This window comes from Passer montanus, unplaced genomic scaffold (assembly GCF_014805655.1).
Source record: "Passer montanus isolate IOZ18808 unplaced genomic scaffold, ASM1480565v1 scaffold2, whole genome shotgun sequence".
Lineage (NCBI taxonomy): Eukaryota > Metazoa > Chordata > Aves > Passeriformes > Passeridae > Passer > Passer montanus.
The window spans coordinates 25,176,282-25,194,878 of NW_024366591.1; the positions used below are offsets into that span (position 1 = coordinate 25,176,282).

The window sequence follows — 18,597 nt, forward strand, 5'->3', positions numbered from 1 at the left end:
AACAGTAATTTGAAAGCAAATTCATGCTTTGCAATACTCTTGGATTTGGCTTTTTAATAAGGAACAAAATTGAAAACAACAAAGTAAAGGCACAGTCCCTCTGATATTGTTGCTGCAGGGCAAACCATGGAAGTCTGCAAAGGAAATAAAAAATCATATGCAAAGAAGAAAACCCACATGAAAGGCAGAGCGTAGATGAATACAAGGTAACTGCAAGCACAAGGATATGAATTCATTAGGGGGCTCTCCTTGTCAATGATATGAACAACAAAAGCAAATCTCGTAATTCAACATTAAACATGCATTTCTTTGAAATATTTTTTTAGTTGTATGTTTTCCAAACTCTCCTCTTATAAAATCTCTTTCTCATGGACCTGTCACTACTGTGGAAATTGTCAAAGCACCAGTCATATTAATGACTCAAGAATAGTGACAAGGTACTGGAAGCTGTAATTTTTGATATACATTTCTTCTTAAATCACTTTACAGACTTAACATTGTAACTTATATGACATCATTCATCATGACCTGTTAACTTATGGAGAGAATATATAGGATTGTCCAATTTTTTTGTGGCATTGTGTAAAGTAGGTACAGAAAGCATTTACACAGGTGTGTCTTCAGGGTTATCTATGACTTTGTGTCCATCAATGTTTATTGCCCTTAGCTGAGAAGCATGGTGATTCTCTGCATCTTTTAGCTCCCATACACTCTCTGGAGGTCCAACATAACCTAGGATTTTCATTTTTAGGCTGCAAGTTGTTAATAGGGCAAGTCCTGGAAATGAATGCCAGTGCCTCGGACTTCTCTGCTCACAACACATACTGCAGACATGGTCCCTGTGTTTCCTCACACAGAGCAGTAAGACAATGCCCCAGCTCTTTTACTTGCATAACTTTATCCTGCTATAACACCTTTGTACTCAGTGAGGTTACTCTTGCCTTTATTATAATGGACCAAACAGGAATAAATCCTCACGACAGTGAAATAAAATGCTCGGCTCTTTCAGGACAGTTTGTAACTTGTTTTATTTCACTTCTCAGAATGCAAAGGAAGAGTACATGAAGAATGTTTTAAGTAAAAAGCATTTGTTCTGCATTCTGAATTGTGCCAGCAACAGCTCAGAGAGAGCCACTGCCTCCTATAGAAAGAAAAGCTCCTGTTTCTACCAAATCTTTCATCTCCACTGAATAATTTTTTGCAATCGCTATGGGGAAAGATGTGCTGGGGCTTGTAGTTGAAAAACATGCCACCACTCAGCTGAGAACTGGTAGCTTGCTGCAGTGCCAGGTATCTTCCTCCAGAGCATTTTAGAAAAATTGTCTTGGAGATTTTAGGATCTGATTGGCAGGTGGGAGAATCTTGACCTGCAAGCAGCAGCACCTCCCAACTTTTCCCACTTATATATAAGTGAGAAACAGGTTAAAATGCTGCCAGAGCAGGACCCTGAAACTGAAACATCACTCCCTCCTTTCAATCTTACAAGAGAGCAGGATTTTTCTGGGTAGCTTATAGCATTTTTAGTGAATAGTTTACATTTATTTGTATTTATTTTTGTAGATTTGACATTTAGTATAACCTTTGCACCCCTGCAATGCTCCATTTTCTCCTTCCCATGTCTGCTTCAACCAGAGCTTTTTTAATAAGTTTTTCTTTCTATTTAGTTTAAGACTGCCTTTCTAGATGCAGATGCACAGTATCATTATTAGAGCTGTATCATTCTCTTGCTCACACATACAGAGACACAGTCTTCCTCTCAGGAACAAAGTTATAAGATAGATCAATACTGTCAGGAGCTGTGAAAGTTCGTGACTTACGTTGACAGTTCCTTGCATGAAGAGCATCACCAAAATATCCATCAGCACACCTCTCACAATATTGGCCTGTTGTACCGGGCTTACATATCAGACAAGCACCAGACAAGCTGTCACAGCTGCCAGGAACGGAGAAGTCAAGGTTGTCATTACACTGGCATGGTTGGCATGATCCTCCTGGTATTAAAGGTTGTCCAAAATAGCCTTCTGCACACCTACAGTAAAAGACATCATCAGTTAGGACCCTTAAATAATCATCTCTTTAGAAATATTTAATTCTGTTGCCTCCCTAATCACCAAAAATGATTTGATCTTCTCTCAAGTCTGTCTTAAGCATCTTTTTTCTTTCTCTCTCCTTCTTTTTTTTTTAACAACACTGTAGATACAGTACCAGCTGATATCCTGCCAGTTCTGCTAGCAATTAGACTTCAGTGGGAGAAAAATCTTGTCACTGGCACTGAAAGTGACACAAAGCATAGCAAGAAATCTTAGTAGCACTGTGGAGGAAGGGGGGTTGGACTAGATGACCTTGAAAGGTCCCTTTCAATCCGAACTATTCTATGACTCTATGTTAGATATACTTTGTATTTCAGCACATTATGTATCAATGTTCTGTACTCAATCACCAGCAAGACTGATGATGGTTTTTCCCTTTACTTTAAAAACTTCTTTAGTTTAGAAAAACACCTTTAGAATGTAATACAGACATATATCTATTTACCTAACAAGATCCATCCCCTGCCTTAGACTTCCCCTGATCTACTGCATGGTGAGATTTGCTTAATTAATGGATTTCTAATCTCAATGAATGGGCAACCTAACAAAAAGATTGCTCATTAGCACAGCAACTATGCTGTTGCATACTACAGCTTTCATATTTTAAGAGAATTGTTTGAAAATATCACATCCTTTTCCACCTTTCCCACCTGCCATTTTCTGTGAGTACTATGTAAAGCAGGTTAGTGAATCGGACCTAACATGAGTCTGTATTTAAGGCAAATTTCTACTACTCTCACAGACTATTTCCTATTTATATTCTGGTCTGCTTTCCTTTTCTGTTATATTTACTCACACTTCATAGTAAGAGCAACTTGTAGATAGCAAAAAAAAAAAAAAGAAAAGAAAAATTGCACAGTTTGGCTAATGAATTTATTCACGCACATCTCAGATGAACTCCAATTAGTATAAGGAAAATAGAAAGTATATAAAACACATTGCACAAAATAATTTTTCCTATTGTTTTAAAGTCAGTTTGAATACAGTTTTAAGGTACACAGATATCCTCTCTACTTTCTAGTAGTACTGCAGAGTACAGTTGAGGAAAGATTGTTTGTATCATCATAATGCAGGAATGCAGAGCTCCACTATGCTGTCACTCTTGTGTGTATCAAGTTCACCCTTTTCCTTGCTTCCAGAATATCCCATAATGCTTTTAACTGAATCTTAAGCAAAGCTGTCTAAACATGTACTAAATATTATTCAATATCATCAGCAAAGATCATAAAGATTATAAAAACTGGATAACTGAGAGCAGGGAGAAAAAATAGTGGGAACTAATTGAGCACTTTTTTGTAATTTTACACAAAATAGGATTTTTTCCATTCTCTCAAGATATCCATTGTATAGCCCACAAACCAAAAATACGTATAAACAGTCCAGTGGTTTGGATGCATGTAAGCACTCAGTACCACAAGTAAAATTTCCACAATCTAGCCCATTCCTGTAGCACAGTCATCTCTCAAAGTTACCTATTCATAGCAACAAGACATCAAAATCTTGTCATTAGAATAATTCATGTATTTTATTTTCAGAACCTGTCATAAAGGTAGCAATTGTATTTCCTGCAAAGGAAGAAATTATTTTTTCCTTGATGGAGGATATCTCAGCAATGACAAAAGACTAATTTTTAGCTTAACTTTACCAAAATAAATTGGGGTTTTTTTAGTGACATTATCTCAGTTACAAAGACTAAGAATGTATCTTAACATGTAACAATTAATAGCTACATTTTATCAAAACCAGAGATTATCTGGATAATTTATGCAGTTACCTTAATTTACCTAAAGTGGATGACATCTGAAGTTAACTCGTGCTTTGCTAGCATACTACTGGTGTGTTTGTCATAAATGTGTATCTCTTCGTCCTACTAATCTGACTTCACTTAATGTGTGTTTGTTTTCTTCTTTCACTCTTATTTAGGGGTTATTTCTGTATTTGACAGCATTCACAGAAACCAAGCAGTTCACAGCAAGAATACTCCAACGATTTATGTGAAATACACTGCTAATAATTTCCTCCTATTGACAGCAGGAGACCTCAATAACTCTTTGTATTCTCATCAGTTTACACTTTAATAATAAAAATTAGAAAAACCTACTACCATCACATAGCGATATTTTACTTATGCACATACATAATCTCAAATACAACAGAAGATGATCCTGAAAGTAGTGGTAGGCCAGTCAAAGCTGAAGAGAGAATGTGTACATGTATCTATGTAAATTCTTCCTCTTTTTCTACCACTTCTCCTGAACTTGCAGGGCAAGATTTAAAAAAAATCCACTTTGCTTAGTTCCACCTTTATTTCCTTAAGGACATTCCTACTTCAGCTTCTTTTCTCAGGCTCAAAGTATTATATATTTGGGTTTAGATTAAAAAACACCAATAAGTATGTGGCATGGAAAATTGCTTTTATGCATTACACAAAATACACATAAAAAATGACTTCTAACTACAACATAACATCTCTGAGATTACAAAATAAACAAAAATAGGATGAAAAGCAGCAAAAAAAGATTGTGTTCATATATTCCTTTTCTATTCTCAAATGCAGGTGTGTCTGTGAGTGACACTGCTTTTATTTAGCATAAGTGTTGCCAAAGACAGGGCTACTATTAAAAAATATGTGTATGAATGTGTACTAGGCCCGGTCAGTATGGAGTTAATATTCCTCATAGGAGTCTGTATGGTGCTGTGTATATACACATATATGCACAGAAATGCAGGCCTATTTTATACATTTCTTTATATTTTCTGAGAAAAAAACCCCTTGAGACAGAGTTAATTAAGCCTGCAAATCCAAACACTTTAAAGTCTGGAAATACTATTTTTACAAAGCCTTTGAAATTTATGTGCATTCAACCTGTGCACAAAATCAGGCAAAAGCCCTGTGGAGAAATGGCTTGTGAGCACGCAGTGAGATATCTTAGCTCAGGTGCACAGCACAGATGTTATTGTTGTGTGACCAACTATAAATCTTGCATTTTCTAATGTCAGAATGCCTACCTTTGCAAGCTACAAACAATCCTGCGTAACACATTTGTTGTATCAAATCTCCTGAAATGTTTGACCCTTTTCCCATCAGTACTGCAACACGAACTCGCTGCTCTGGCACGAGTGGAAGAATTATATTTGCTACAGTGAGCAGCAGTTTGAAGGCACAGCTCTCATGAGAGGCTGTGGCTGATGGCACTCACTGCTAGACCTCAAGAATGGGGGAGGTGGGGGCAAGAAAGGACATGGGTCAGCTCACCCTTCTACCCACGCATGAGGGACCCTCTAGGGAGGGTCATGCACATGTATCCATGCACATAAATCATGGAGTCCTACAGGAAAAGCCAGACTCTCACCTATTTTGCTTCTTTTCCCTAGCAAGACTGTATTGGAAAATGGATATCATCATCCAATAAATGTGCTGGACTAAAAAGACAACCTTTTGTCATTTTCATACATCCTTTCTATGAAGTTAAGAGAATGTCCAGCCTACTTTATATGCCGTTGCAAAAGTGAGCAAAGGAAAGAAAACTCATGTCTAATTTTTTAGGGAAAAACATTATGTGGGAATGCTGAGCTCTCTCTACAATTATAGATATATGATAACTCCCAACACAGTTTATATCTGCAATTATCCTGATGGTGTTATGATCTGGACCCCTCAGAATATTGAGCAATTATGACACCATTTTCCTGAGAGTTCCAGTGAGAGAAGCGGCAATTTTTTCTTGACATTTTACAAATCAGACGGATTTGTATCTCCCTATGGGACAGAGGATATATTTTTAGGCCAAATAAGTACAGTGCTGCACACTCCTCACTTCATGATACTTATTATGTCATGGTAATTTAGGATTGTTCAGCTAATGAATCATGTGGCTCAGATCACTTGTCACTTTGTAGTTGCTAAAATGAAAGAGAATTTCATGCAAACTCTCTCAGCAATTATACAACCACTGCTAATAGCAAAATGCAACATGCTTTCTCCTGATCATTATTATTGACAGCTGCAGACATTTTAAAACAACTCGTTACAATTAAAAGCACATCGCTCTGTGAGCTTTGGAATTAATGGCCTAATTTTCAATGGATTTATATCTCACGTTACAAGGCTAAGGGCTGATTATTTGCTGCAGGTTGTTGCTACTCAGCAGGGAGTAATCCCTCGGGCTACAGCAGCACTTTTTCCTTATCCTGTGAAAGTTTTCTTATGGGCAGAACATTTAGCAATCTCTCTTGTTCTCTCTCTATCTGTTTAATCAGGTGTGAGTTCACACAGTATTCTTCCCCTTAGCTATGACATGTACTGATTTATTAACCTCTATTCAGCCACTTCTTTTCATAAAGCCTTTGGGAACAACTATCATCTTTGAGCCCTCCTGTCTTCTGCCAAATTTAGTTGAAAAATTGACCTACAAGTGCAGATGACTTCACATGCAGCCAGAGAGACATATACAAAAAGATCACAGTAGCCTCATTTCCTTAGGAGATCAGGCTAAAATCCAATTTAGCCATTTATTCTGACTCTGTCCTACTGCATCTACAGCCTGTGCTCCACTCAGAAACAGCACTTGTTGCTAATGGAAGCTGTCAATGACCCTGCATTGACAAACTGCCACCAAAGTGCTCTTGATGTGATTTATTCCTGCCGTCATTAACTTCACAGCCCACTAGCTGAAAGAAGGTGATGACTTCCCAGACAGACAGGAAAAGACAGGCAGAAATAGCAGCAGCAGGAGCAGACTCGGTGATGATGGGTGGAAACAGGTGACAGCCTGCACTCTCACTTCAGGACAGATATAGCGCAACAGGGGATTTAAAAGGAAGTAGTTGTAAATTGGAAAGAGGGGACTATAGGGAGATTCACAGCGTATGGTCAGGTTTCTGCTTTTCTGGTTGTCTTTTACTCTTGCTTTATTCCTACTTCTTCTCATCCCAGCCTGAATATTTTAAGGCTTCATTCAGAAGCCTTACCTTTTTTTAGGGTTTGCCTTGAGAAATCCTTCAAGCAGCTCATGCAAGTGCCAAATGGCAAGAGCCTACTAAGAAATGCAAGGGCCATGTTTCCATGCCCCATAGCTGTCTAGCTAGGTGTTCCACAGTTCTCTGGCTCCCCAAGCCCCTCTTGAAAATGTGTCACTGGCAGGGTCTCAGGGGACTGAGATCACGCAGACAAAGCCAACACTGCTTCGTCATGACCTCCAAACAGCTAACAGAGGTCCCTGGCACAATTACTGCTCTTGAAATCTGTTCCATCCATGTGAAATCCCAAGGGACCAAAGGCACGCAGACACAGTGGTGATATCCCCTGCCTATGTGGTCTCACCTCCTGTGGAAGGGGGTTCCTGGGAGCTTAGCACTAGAACTCACGCCATCTCCTTGTTTCATTTAAATTCTCCACATGATCCTTTCAGCATAATGCCTTTGTAAATCTAGCAATAGGTGTAGGAAATACATACTGAACTTCTTTATGTATTTGACCAAGAAGAATTATCTTTTTTTGTCATTAAAGCCTGCTTTGTTCTACCTGCTAAAAAAAGACTGCAACAGAAAATGAGAAGCAACAAAAATGTAAAATATTCTTTAAAAAATAATTAAAATCCACAAGTAACTTATTAGAAGAACTGTATTTTCATGGTATATTAACTTCTCTAAGTGAAGCATCAGAATTTACTGCATATTTGAATCACCACATCCTAAACATTTAAATGACAAAAGAGACAAAAGTTTTATAAAAATCTCAGAAGAGAGATTTTTATAAAGCTAGAAGCAATTTTTTTACCCAAGACTCTTAGTTATCAGCAAGTGCTTCTTGGAAACCTTACCATAAAACACTGAAACCAGCATAAGAAAAACATACATTCAGGGATCCAATATCAGAGGAAAATGCATAGGAATTTTTTCAGTGTGTTTCAGAACAGGAATAGGGATGAGAAGGGGAGGTTATAAAAGGTAGGACAATTCCATGTGATCAATACTTTTGTTTTAGGTCTCATATGACTAAAAGCATGGTGCCTGCTTACCTTTCACAGCGTGGTCCCACGTAGCCAGCTGGGCATTCATCACACATTAATCCACGATGTCGGTCAAAATGACACGTTGGGCTAAAGCTGTGTTGTTGATATTGAGAAAGAAGAGGGACAAGAAAGAAATATAAGGAAAACACATGTAGCAGCATAGCTCTCTTCCCACTTCAGAGATTGTTAATTTGCAAAACAGTGCCCAGGAAAAGTGATTCTGCTCTAGGACATCGGGCTTAAGTTCGACTCCAGCAAATTGAATTTGGAATGACTCTGCTATTTCTGCGACACTGAATATAGAGCAGCGGATGGCAGCATCCCAATAGCCTGTTATTACAGGACTTGAGCCTGCCAGTGAGTGGTCTGGATACCATTAAAAAGGCAGGAATGTACAGCTGCTTGTTTGTGCCCCCGAGGGCCTGGCAAAACAATCTGTGCCATACTGTGGCCCCTATATAAATCTTTCTGAAGGACAACCAATTAAAAGCTCAGTTAACTTTGTGTATAGTCAGCTGTGAAAGGAACCCAGTGAACAAGAAAGGGGAGGGGCAAAATGAGAAATATCTGGTACAGCTTCCCAGAGAGTGTATTTGAGTTAATCGAGTGCCAATGACCTCAAGCAACAGGCTACACAGGCATGTTGAAGTTTAAGAATAGTTTGCAGACTAGAAAGCTTTACCTCTTTGTTATGCTCTAATTATTTTTGGCTGGTTTGATTTTTTCCCCTCTTTTTTTTTCTTTTCTTTTTTTTTTTTTTTAATAAATAAGGATACTGTAGCCATTTGCAAGCGCTGCATCTCAATGCCTGTGTTTAACTCTGAACAGTGCTCCTTCACTGTCAGCATCTTGCTTTCCATAATCTTTCTCCCTTAACCCACTTTTCTGAAGAAACCTCCTGACACACTGAAAGGTACTATACAGAAGAAGAGGCAATCTGTTCTTCTGTAATTCTGTAATGATTATTAGAGACACAGACATATGAGCATCTTTATAAAGCCTCGTCTAAATAATGGCAATCAATTCCGGTCAACTAAATAGAAAAACAGAAAAAGGAAAAAAAAAAAAGATCATGTATAGGTGCATAGCAGGATGACTATTCAAAGGGGAAAAACAAAGCACCTATGTGAAAAAAGATACTAAATTACCTTTTATAACCTATGTAAAGAGAATTTGAGAAGCAACAGAATTGCTCCAACAAAGACAGCAGAAGGAAGGTAACAGTGCATGCTACGATAATAACAAATAGACATAATTTGACCTTGGATGTATTAAGGAAGCATATACCATGACAGTTTCTGGAAAGTAATAGACCCAGGGAGGACAGAAAAGCTTAATTATCACCATTTAATGTGATTGGCTGCTGGTGACTGGACCCCACTTCTCAGGAGTCATCCATCCTGTGATCTATCCTCAGTTATTCTGTGTTATCCCACAAATATAAGAGACCAGTAAGAAAAACGTGGGATGGGTCAGGTCCAATAAATAAAGACAGGTGCTGGGACTTTTCTCTTTCCAATAAGGATTATGCTTGTGTTACTTTGCAATGTCATTTACTTAATAGATTCACAAATGAAGTAAGAGTCAGTTGAAGAAACAATAATTGTTCATTCTATTCTTTAATAGCAATGAAAGCACACATTATCATTGGATATAATCAGCAGCACCTGACTTACTTCAAATAAGTTCTTGCTTGTCAGTCCCAACCTCACTCTTTCCAAGAGCTTCATGGGAAACTTTGTAGAGATGCTATCACAGTTCATTATAGCATTGTACAAAGTTGACTGCACCAAAATTCCACAAAGAGATCTGAATTTAACTGCATACATTTAAAATATAATAATGATAATAATTGTAAGGATGATGATAATAATAATAATGATAATGTAGTTATTATTACTAAGCAGTAATGATGAACAGTAGAATTTCAATGTTTTGAGGGTTATGCTCAGACCTTGCCTCCTTGATTCTTTCTGTGACTTAATAGTTGGACTGCTTTTCAACAATAAACTATTATGTTGAGAAATTCCCATCTGCGTGCTGTAAAGGAAATATCTGATAGCAGGCTGAGAAGAGTTTATCTTCCTGATTATTGAGAATCTTATTACTCAATAGTGCTAAACACTAATGAACTGTAAGTATTGATTTGTCAAAACAAGCTTCAAAAAAATTGTAGCCCCCCTCTTGATTTATCATTGCTCTTTATGGTTTTCCCATATGGCAACAACACTAATACTAGTCAGGACACAGGACAAGTATGGATATATAGTATGGGTATGTATGTGATAAGTCTGTGCTGGGAGACAGGGCATCTTAAAAGCTTCCTAGTGTGTTATAGAAAACACACCCTGACAATATGTTTGTGATTTTGTCTAATTCTCCAAGAAAAAATTAAAATTCTGAGACCAACCCAAATTCTCAGTTCACGTGCTATGAATTTACTCCTGACCTTCCCAGGCTGCGTGAGAGATCTTCTATCTCCCATTTCCAGTGATAAAGCATTCCTGTCAAAGTCTTTGCTACACATATTAAATTTATGCCTACATCAAGAGAAGAGCAGTAATTATCCCAAACATCTCTATTTCTTAGAAATTATCGGGAAAAAAATAATTTTGTTTGAAACTCTTTGAAGACTAAGAATGTTACAACAGTTTCTAAGAGTGGTATGTTTACAGAAAGAAATAGGATGAAGGAGTTGGGTTCATTGCATAGACCATTTATAACATGGGTATTGATTTCATTCACATCACATAAGCACATACATGAAGATATATGCAAAAAGAAGAAAATACAACCCAGGATATAGAAAACAAGCTTAGACAACTTAATTTTAGTTTCCTGGTTTGGCCAAGTGCTCTTTTCTGACATATGGCTGTGCTTCAGAAGGCACATGATTGGCTTCAGTGACTGCATATGGAAACTCCTGCCATTAGGAAACAGGAAAGGGATTTAGCAGCAGCTAAATCCACTGAAGTCAATGCAGAACAACACAATCACCACATAATTTCTACTGTTAGAACAATTCTCCACTTTATGTGGCATTACAAAGGTGCTGTGAGAACAGTGAAGGGAACCATGATAAACATCATAAATAAATGAGACTCTGGTATAAAATATAAAACTTATTTATTAATAGAAATATATCTCACAGGCTTATTACATGTAAAACATTCTCTATGGAGAACATTCTCTATGGAGTGAGAACATTCTTAGTAGTGAGAACTACTAAGCTTTGTATAAAGCTTAGAAACCTACAAATGTCCTGTCATATCATGTTAGGAATTAAATACTTCGGGAATTAAAATCTATACACAGCTATTTATAATAATTTGAACACACAATTAGTCACTTCTTCAGTTACTCAGAAAGAATATGACATATCCTCCGTCTGCACAGTGACATGAACTTGGTAAAATTTTGTTTTTCACACTAAGGTATCTGAATTGTTTGAAAATATTATCCCTAGCCTAACAAAATCATTGGCAACTAAGTAAGAAAGCAAAGAAGTATTTTAATAGTATTCAGATAACACATTAAATCTTTAAAACCTTTTTTTCCTCATAAACAAATTTAGTAATTGGTCTAGACTGTAACATCATGAGAGCTGAACCTTACAGCAAGTTCTACAAAGCTAAACTTTGTAGACTTCACAGTTCAAAGAACATTTATATTGTGTTTTTGTTCTGTACCTATTATATTTTTCAAGAAAACTAAATATTGGAAAGGGGACTGTTAACTTCACAAAAGGAAAGTAAAGAACCCAGAAGCATGATGACTGTGTAATGGAGGTCTCCAGGCATTTTGCCAATCATAACCTAAATTCAATCTATTTGACTTGGTTTGCTGCACATCTGTGCAAGACAGAAATGTGATAGTGTTTTTCCTTTGTCAGCGCAGTGTTCTCAAACAAGAGACAGATAATTGACTACTGAGGCAAGGAAATACCAAGTAATGAGAATGTCAGAAGAACCATGCCTGAGCAGCAGATATAATAAACCCATATATATGTATCTAATAAAACCAACTCAAGAGCTGTGTTAACAGGAAGGCAGGCTCCCATTCTACAATCCCCTGGAATTTCCGTTCATAAGTGCTTAGACTATTCCTGCTCTGATCAATGTAATTTTAATAGGATGCAATGCCACAGACAAGATTCAGAACAGTTTTATTCAGGTACATCATGTAAAACGCTTACGGTACTATTATTTTCCAGGTACTGTCTGTGACAAAACCAATGAAAAATGTTCAAGCCACTTTGTCTATCTATTAAATTAAATGATAGAGTAGCATAGACAAGTTTTTGTAATGAAAGAAACTTTGGTTTTTAGATCAGAATTTGGAATAATTTTTCACTTGTATTTTTGTTTAATTAAACAAATTTACAGTATTTTTTCTGAGATATGCTGGCAAAATATTTTCACTTACAAGATTTAAGGATGAATTCAAATTCAAAACAAATCACTTAATGTAGATTAAGAGAAAAGGAAAAGTAAAAGCAGAAAAAACTCATATGTCAAATCTGCAAATTCAGCTTTAAAACTAGAAACAACTACTCTTGAGGAGGACAGAAAAACAAATGCTTGTTATTAATTTGAAAAGCAATCATCCAAATTCTGTTGTTCTTTCTGCCTTAGTCTCATCCAGCTTTTGTCTTCATCTGTCTAATTAAGCACTCTGTACAACTGTAAAAATAAAAGTTTATCTTACAAAATATATTTGATTGAAAGAAAAAAATCACAAGCATACATGTAAAAATATAAATTAAGAAATAATGCAATTTACCAAGAGGAAAAGTGCAATAGGCAATAAAAGCACAACTTACTTGTTAGAAGGTATATTTAAGGGGCAAGCACACAACTGACAGTCTTCAGCTGTCCCTTTAGTTGCATCACCATAGAAGCCAGGCAGACATCTATCACAATATGAACCACCTGTGTTGTGTTTGCAGTCCTAAAGAGAAGATGTAAGTACAAATTGACAATTAGACAACTTGCATATGGAAAAAGGTCTGCAACATTTATTCTTATTTTCTTCTGCTTGTTGAGACACAGTTCTACAGGTTAGCTGTCAAAATCAGAGCTTCATATGTTCTTGTGGATAACTTTTTTCCATGTAAAACAAAAAGAATATTTGACAGAAAATCTTTGTTTTAGTTTGTTAAAACCAACTTTCAAAGCAGCAGGTTTAGTAGTCTTGCAGTCTTGCAACAGGCCATATTTTGTGACAAACTGTCTTCAGATGTTGATTCCAAAAATACAGCCCAGATGATATAATTTATAAAAACGAATCATTACTTTTGACATGTGTGTGCATTAGCTCATTTTAAAAGGTAGATGGCTAGCAGTATTTGGAAACTGTAGCAAAGCCTGAATCACTTAATTCTTATTTGCTAGAATGGAATCCAGCCTCTATTTCATGAGTAGAATGAAGGACAAGTATGCCGTGTATAGCGGGCTATCCAACACTTTGTGTTCATCTATGTTACTGCATAACAGGAGAGAAATTAAGCCGAGCATAAGAAACATGCAGTATAAAATAGCAGTACTACATTTGCATTTTTGTATATAGCTTTTGGCTGATCTCATATTAAACAATCTTTTAGTAGAATGGAAATCATCCTGTAAGAAAAAGCTTCTCATGATAACTTGTAAGAACCAAGTTTTAAAGAGTAATTACCCTTGCTATTCTTTTTCCCTCTCACCATATATATTTAGAAACTCTATGTAATTTCACAGAATCCATAATAGAATCAGAAAAATTACTTTTCTGGCTTAGTCTGTTTCCTTTCTTCACCCCACATTACTAGCACACCACAATATTCCTTTCACTGCTATTTCACACAAGATACCCAAGTGTAGCCCTTTCACAATGCAGAAACAGAGAAAACAGAGAGAATGCTTTTGGATGTTAAATGCCATATTGATGTGCTTGGTATGAACTGAAAAAAGGATTAAAAGAGCATATGTCAACTACAAAAGGCCAAAATGAAAGCCATGAGAGATTTTTGTTAACAGGGCATGTTTAAATAGTGTTTAAGACTATGGGCTAGATCAAATCTAGAATATTTCCTCCAAGCTGCAGCTTAAGAACTCTGAAGGTTTGTTTTCATTTGGGTTTTTGTTTATTTGTGGGGGCGGGTTTTTTTTCGGTTTTTTGGTTTTTTTTTTTAGGTTTTTTTATTTCTTTTAAGTGTGGGCACTTTCAAATTTAGGATTTAATTTAAAATTGTATTTTAGGAACACTTTAAAATTGTTTTATCATTTTAGTAAGTCACGCATATGGTACTGATTGCTATTTAACAGTCTTACTGTCTGGAAGACATAATTTATCCTCAATAAGGAAACAGACAATATTCTAAGGAACACTGATTCCTTCCTCACAGTTTTCCAGGATTGCAATGATTTGTACAAAGCTTTTTTGCATTGTGCTCTGCACCTGGGCAGCTGAAAAAGCACAATATCCTTTTTAGTCATGCGGGCATTGGTGTCAAAAACATTTGCCTTCAGAAACACTGTTTGCTGTTTTCAAGGGTGCTTTCTTATTGCTAGTGCATATAATCAGCATATATTTGAAATGAAAGCCTCAATCACAATACTGTATTTTAACATAATTTAGAGATTGTGAGCTAATACCAAATTATTGAAACAGTTAATCAATCAAAATTACGGCTTAAGAACAGCCGGCTGGGTTAAAATCAACTTCCCTAAGTTAACTAATCAATTTGATTGGTATTTCAAGCATTGACATTCAAAAAGAATCTACCAGCCATACCAAAAAAGTAGCCAGGAACAATATGCTTTTTAAAGAAGATGTGACAAAAATAATTTAAGTGTTTCAAAAGAAAAATCCTCTGCAATTCAACTTTTTAAAGACATCATGTCAAATTATTTGTACTTTTTCTGAAAAATAATGGATTCTTCTTTTGTGATAAGTTTAGCTTTAAATATCCTCAGACATATCTTAACGTTTTTGAAGAATATGAACAGTTTATATGTCAAGGATGTTATTAAAGTGAGAGAAGCTAATACACTACTTTAAAGCTTCACATCTCTTGCTGAGTGGTACTTGCAGGTTCTGCTTTTTTAAAGTAAAATACCTGAAACCTTCCATTTTGTAGGAAAACATTTCTTGTTACAAAGACATGACCACCTTCACTTTGATGAAGTATTTTCTGGCACTTTAACATCAGTAATTTCCATGTACTGTGTCTAATCCTACTCAATTCAGACCCCTGTGTCTAATTCCTCACAATCACAGAATGATAGAATATCCACAACTGGAAGGACCATTGAGTTTAACTCCTGTCCCTGTGCAGGACTTCTCAGGAGTCACACCATGTGCCTGAGAGCATTGTCCAAACACTTCTTGAGCTCTGTTGAGGCTGCTGTGACCACTGCTCTGGGGAGCCTGTTCCAGTGCCCAACCATCCTCTGGGTGAAGAACCTTTTCCTAATATCCAAACTAAACCTCTCCTGCCACAACTCCAAGGCTTTCATTCAAGTCCTGTCACTGGTCACCACAGAGAAGAGATCAGCGCCTGCCCCTCCTCTTCCCCTGATGAGGAAGCTGTATCTGCAATGAGGTCTCCCCTCAGCCCCCTCCAGGCTGAACAGATCAAGTAACTTCAGCCACTCATCATAGGGCTTCAACTCAAGGCCCTCATATATCCTCATAGCCCTAATTTGGACACTCTCTAACAGCTTAATGTCTTTTTATGGTGGCACCCCAAACTGCACACAATATCCAAGGTGAGGCTGCTCCAGTGCAGAGCAGAGTGGGACAATCCCCTCCCTTGCCCATCTCATATTGCACCATTCACTACAACTCCCTGCATCCAACCCATCAGCCAGTTGCTCACCCATAGCATGATGTGTTTACCCAGCTGTGTGCTGGACATTTTTTCCAGAAGGGTCCTGTGAGAGACAGTATGAAAAGCTTTATTGAAATCCAGAAAGATACATCAACTGGCTGCCCTTGATCACCTAAGTGAGTTACCTTTTAATAAAAGAAAATTAAATTTGATAAGCCAGATTCACCCCTCATGAAGCCATTCTGGCTGTGATTGATGACTGCACCATCCTCCAGGTGTTTTTCAGTACCTCCCAGAAAAATCTTATCCCTAATTTTACCATGCACTGAAATGAGATTGACAGGACTACAGTTTCCACGCTATCCTTCTCAACCTTTTTTTGAAAATTCAAATGTTAGCCAGCTTCCTCTTAACTAGGGTCCTTCCATATTTCCAAGGCTGTTCAAAAATGATTGAGAGAGGCCTCAGGATATCATCACCCAGCTCTTGGAGTATTCTTGGATGAATCCCATCAGACCCCATAGACTTATATCCATATGCAGTATATATCCAGACTCCATCATGCTCACAGCCGTGACCCTTTATCTCAAGGCACTGGAACCCCTTTAGCCCATCATCAATGTTGCAGACAAAGGCAAAGAAAGGATTAAACATCTCTGCCTTGCCTATATCCCTGTTTGTGAGGGGACCATTTTCATGTAGTGGGCCGATGTTATTTATGCAATACCTCTTGCTATTAACTTATTTAAAATACTCTTATTATTGCTCCCCATATTGCTCTATCCAGCTTCAACTCTGGTTGAGCTTTGACCCAAAGCTTTGACTTTTTCTCCTAAAGCAGCAAGCAACAATTCTATATTCCTCCCACATCACCTGATCTTGCTTCTACTGCGTGCACCTTCCATTTTTGCCTTATCTCTAAAACACGGTCCCTGCTTAGCCAAACTGGCTTTCTGCCTGTTTGACTTTTGACATTTTGTAATTGCCTGCTCCTGTGCCCTTAGGAGGCAGTGCTTAAAAAGTGACTAGTACTGATGGTCCCCAGCATGCTCAAAAGCAATGAATCAATATTTAAATATAAAAAAACCCCAAAAAACAGAACCCCGCATATATAGGACCAAACTCTGAGCATACCATACTGTGTATGTTAGTTTATCTGAGAAATAATGATATTGTGTATCCACTTTTCTCCCTGGGCCAGTTTGGACCTTACAGGACAAAGAACAAGGATTTTGTAGTATGTAGATATGACCTGATCTGCCTGTTCTCTTCAGTGATGCATTAAACTTCTTACTAATCTGCCACATTTATAGATCAGTACTATAAGTACTGAAGTAGACAAGTCCTTCTAAAAATATTATCAACACTCAGGAAAGACTTGTGCTTTCTTGATATCAATTGGCTGAATCTCAATTTGAAACTTGCCAAATGTACAGCAATGGTTTGGAACATCATCTGGTTTGAGCAATGTCTAATTATACTAAGATTATTTCTATAAAGCATGATTAAACTGATGCATCTGATGTCTTAATTTCATGTTCATAGGAAAACTGTACATGTTTTTTTCATGTCATGAGACTGGGTATAAAATAGATCGTGATCAAATTTTCTAACCTGTCCAGTACAATATATGTAGTTTCTTTGTATTCCCCATGGAAATAGAGGTTGTTCCAACACACTGATCTAGTAGTTTGGTAAAATCCATAGGGTTTTTTTCACTGATCCATAGATTTTGTGGCCAGGAACAATTCTATGTCCAAATACCTATGCTTTCAATTCCAAAATAATTTCAATACAACGATTTCAATTGTGTCTCACACTATTTTGAATGCATTAATTATGCATTAATTTTCTGTATCTCTTTTACCTCTGAACATCTTTAAACTTCAGCTAGACAACCTCTGAGCAATTAAAACTGTGGGATTTATTTTTGTCCAAAAGTTTATGTATGACTCACACCTTGTTCCCAACGAATTTCCTTGCCGATTCCTCTCCCAGCTCTCCCTTTTTGGAAGAAACCAAATGAACTTTATGCCCAATATCAGGGAACCCTAAATTCACACTGAAAACCACTCCAGCATATACAGCTTAGTGTATATGAACATGGAAAAAAACATTTAGAATAGAATGCTAGTGATGAAAATAAAACCTTATACAGGGATTATGACAGAGTCCAAGATAGCACATTTTGGCATGCTGCTGCCCTTCCTCAGAATACCTGTCACAGAGACAACCAGGGAAGCCGTCAAAGCCACCTAAAGAAAGTAAGTCTGGATGCCTATTTTAGTATATTCCCGAGCTGTCTAGACTAGACAATGGTATTCTACCTTTGGAAGCATGAATAAGCTCTTCTAGCATTTTCAAACTACCATAATGTCAAGATGAGCAGACAATTCTCTTTCCTGGTCTAACAATACAAATGTAATCAGGATGTTGCAGAGGCTTTACCGATCTTCACTTGAGCAAGAGCCTGTACTGCTAGGACATATCATTTTGTTATGGTGGATATGAAGATGGGTAAAGACATTTTTTTGCTCTGGTGATGAACACTGTCTAAAGCACATGTCCACCAGCACTGACACCGGCCTCATTCTACACCGTATATGCTGTTTATAGACAGAGGTTTACAATATGAAAATGATGCCACTGGAGACTGCCCACTTAGGGCAATTTGACCATATCT

The 18,597-nt window shown here is 37.1% G+C and overlaps 1 protein-coding gene across 6 annotated transcripts in view; it reads right to left on the reverse strand.

Annotated features, from left to right (window-relative positions):
• LAMA2 (laminin subunit alpha 2) overlaps positions 1 to 18,597 on the reverse strand; it is a 337,030-nt gene that overhangs the window by 125,172 nt on the left and 193,261 nt on the right. For all 6 annotated transcript variants that reach the window (XM_039706790.1, XM_039706788.1, XM_039706786.1 and 3 more), the window contains exons 17-19: positions 12,927 to 13,054; positions 8,111 to 8,197; positions 1,818 to 2,029 (exon numbers count right to left, since the gene is read on the reverse strand). In XM_039706790.1, the coding sequence (XP_039562724.1) occupies positions 1,818 to 2,029; positions 8,111 to 8,197; positions 12,927 to 13,054 (427 nt within the window). The remainder of the gene's footprint in view (positions 1 to 1,817; positions 2,030 to 8,110; positions 8,198 to 12,926; positions 13,055 to 18,597) is intronic.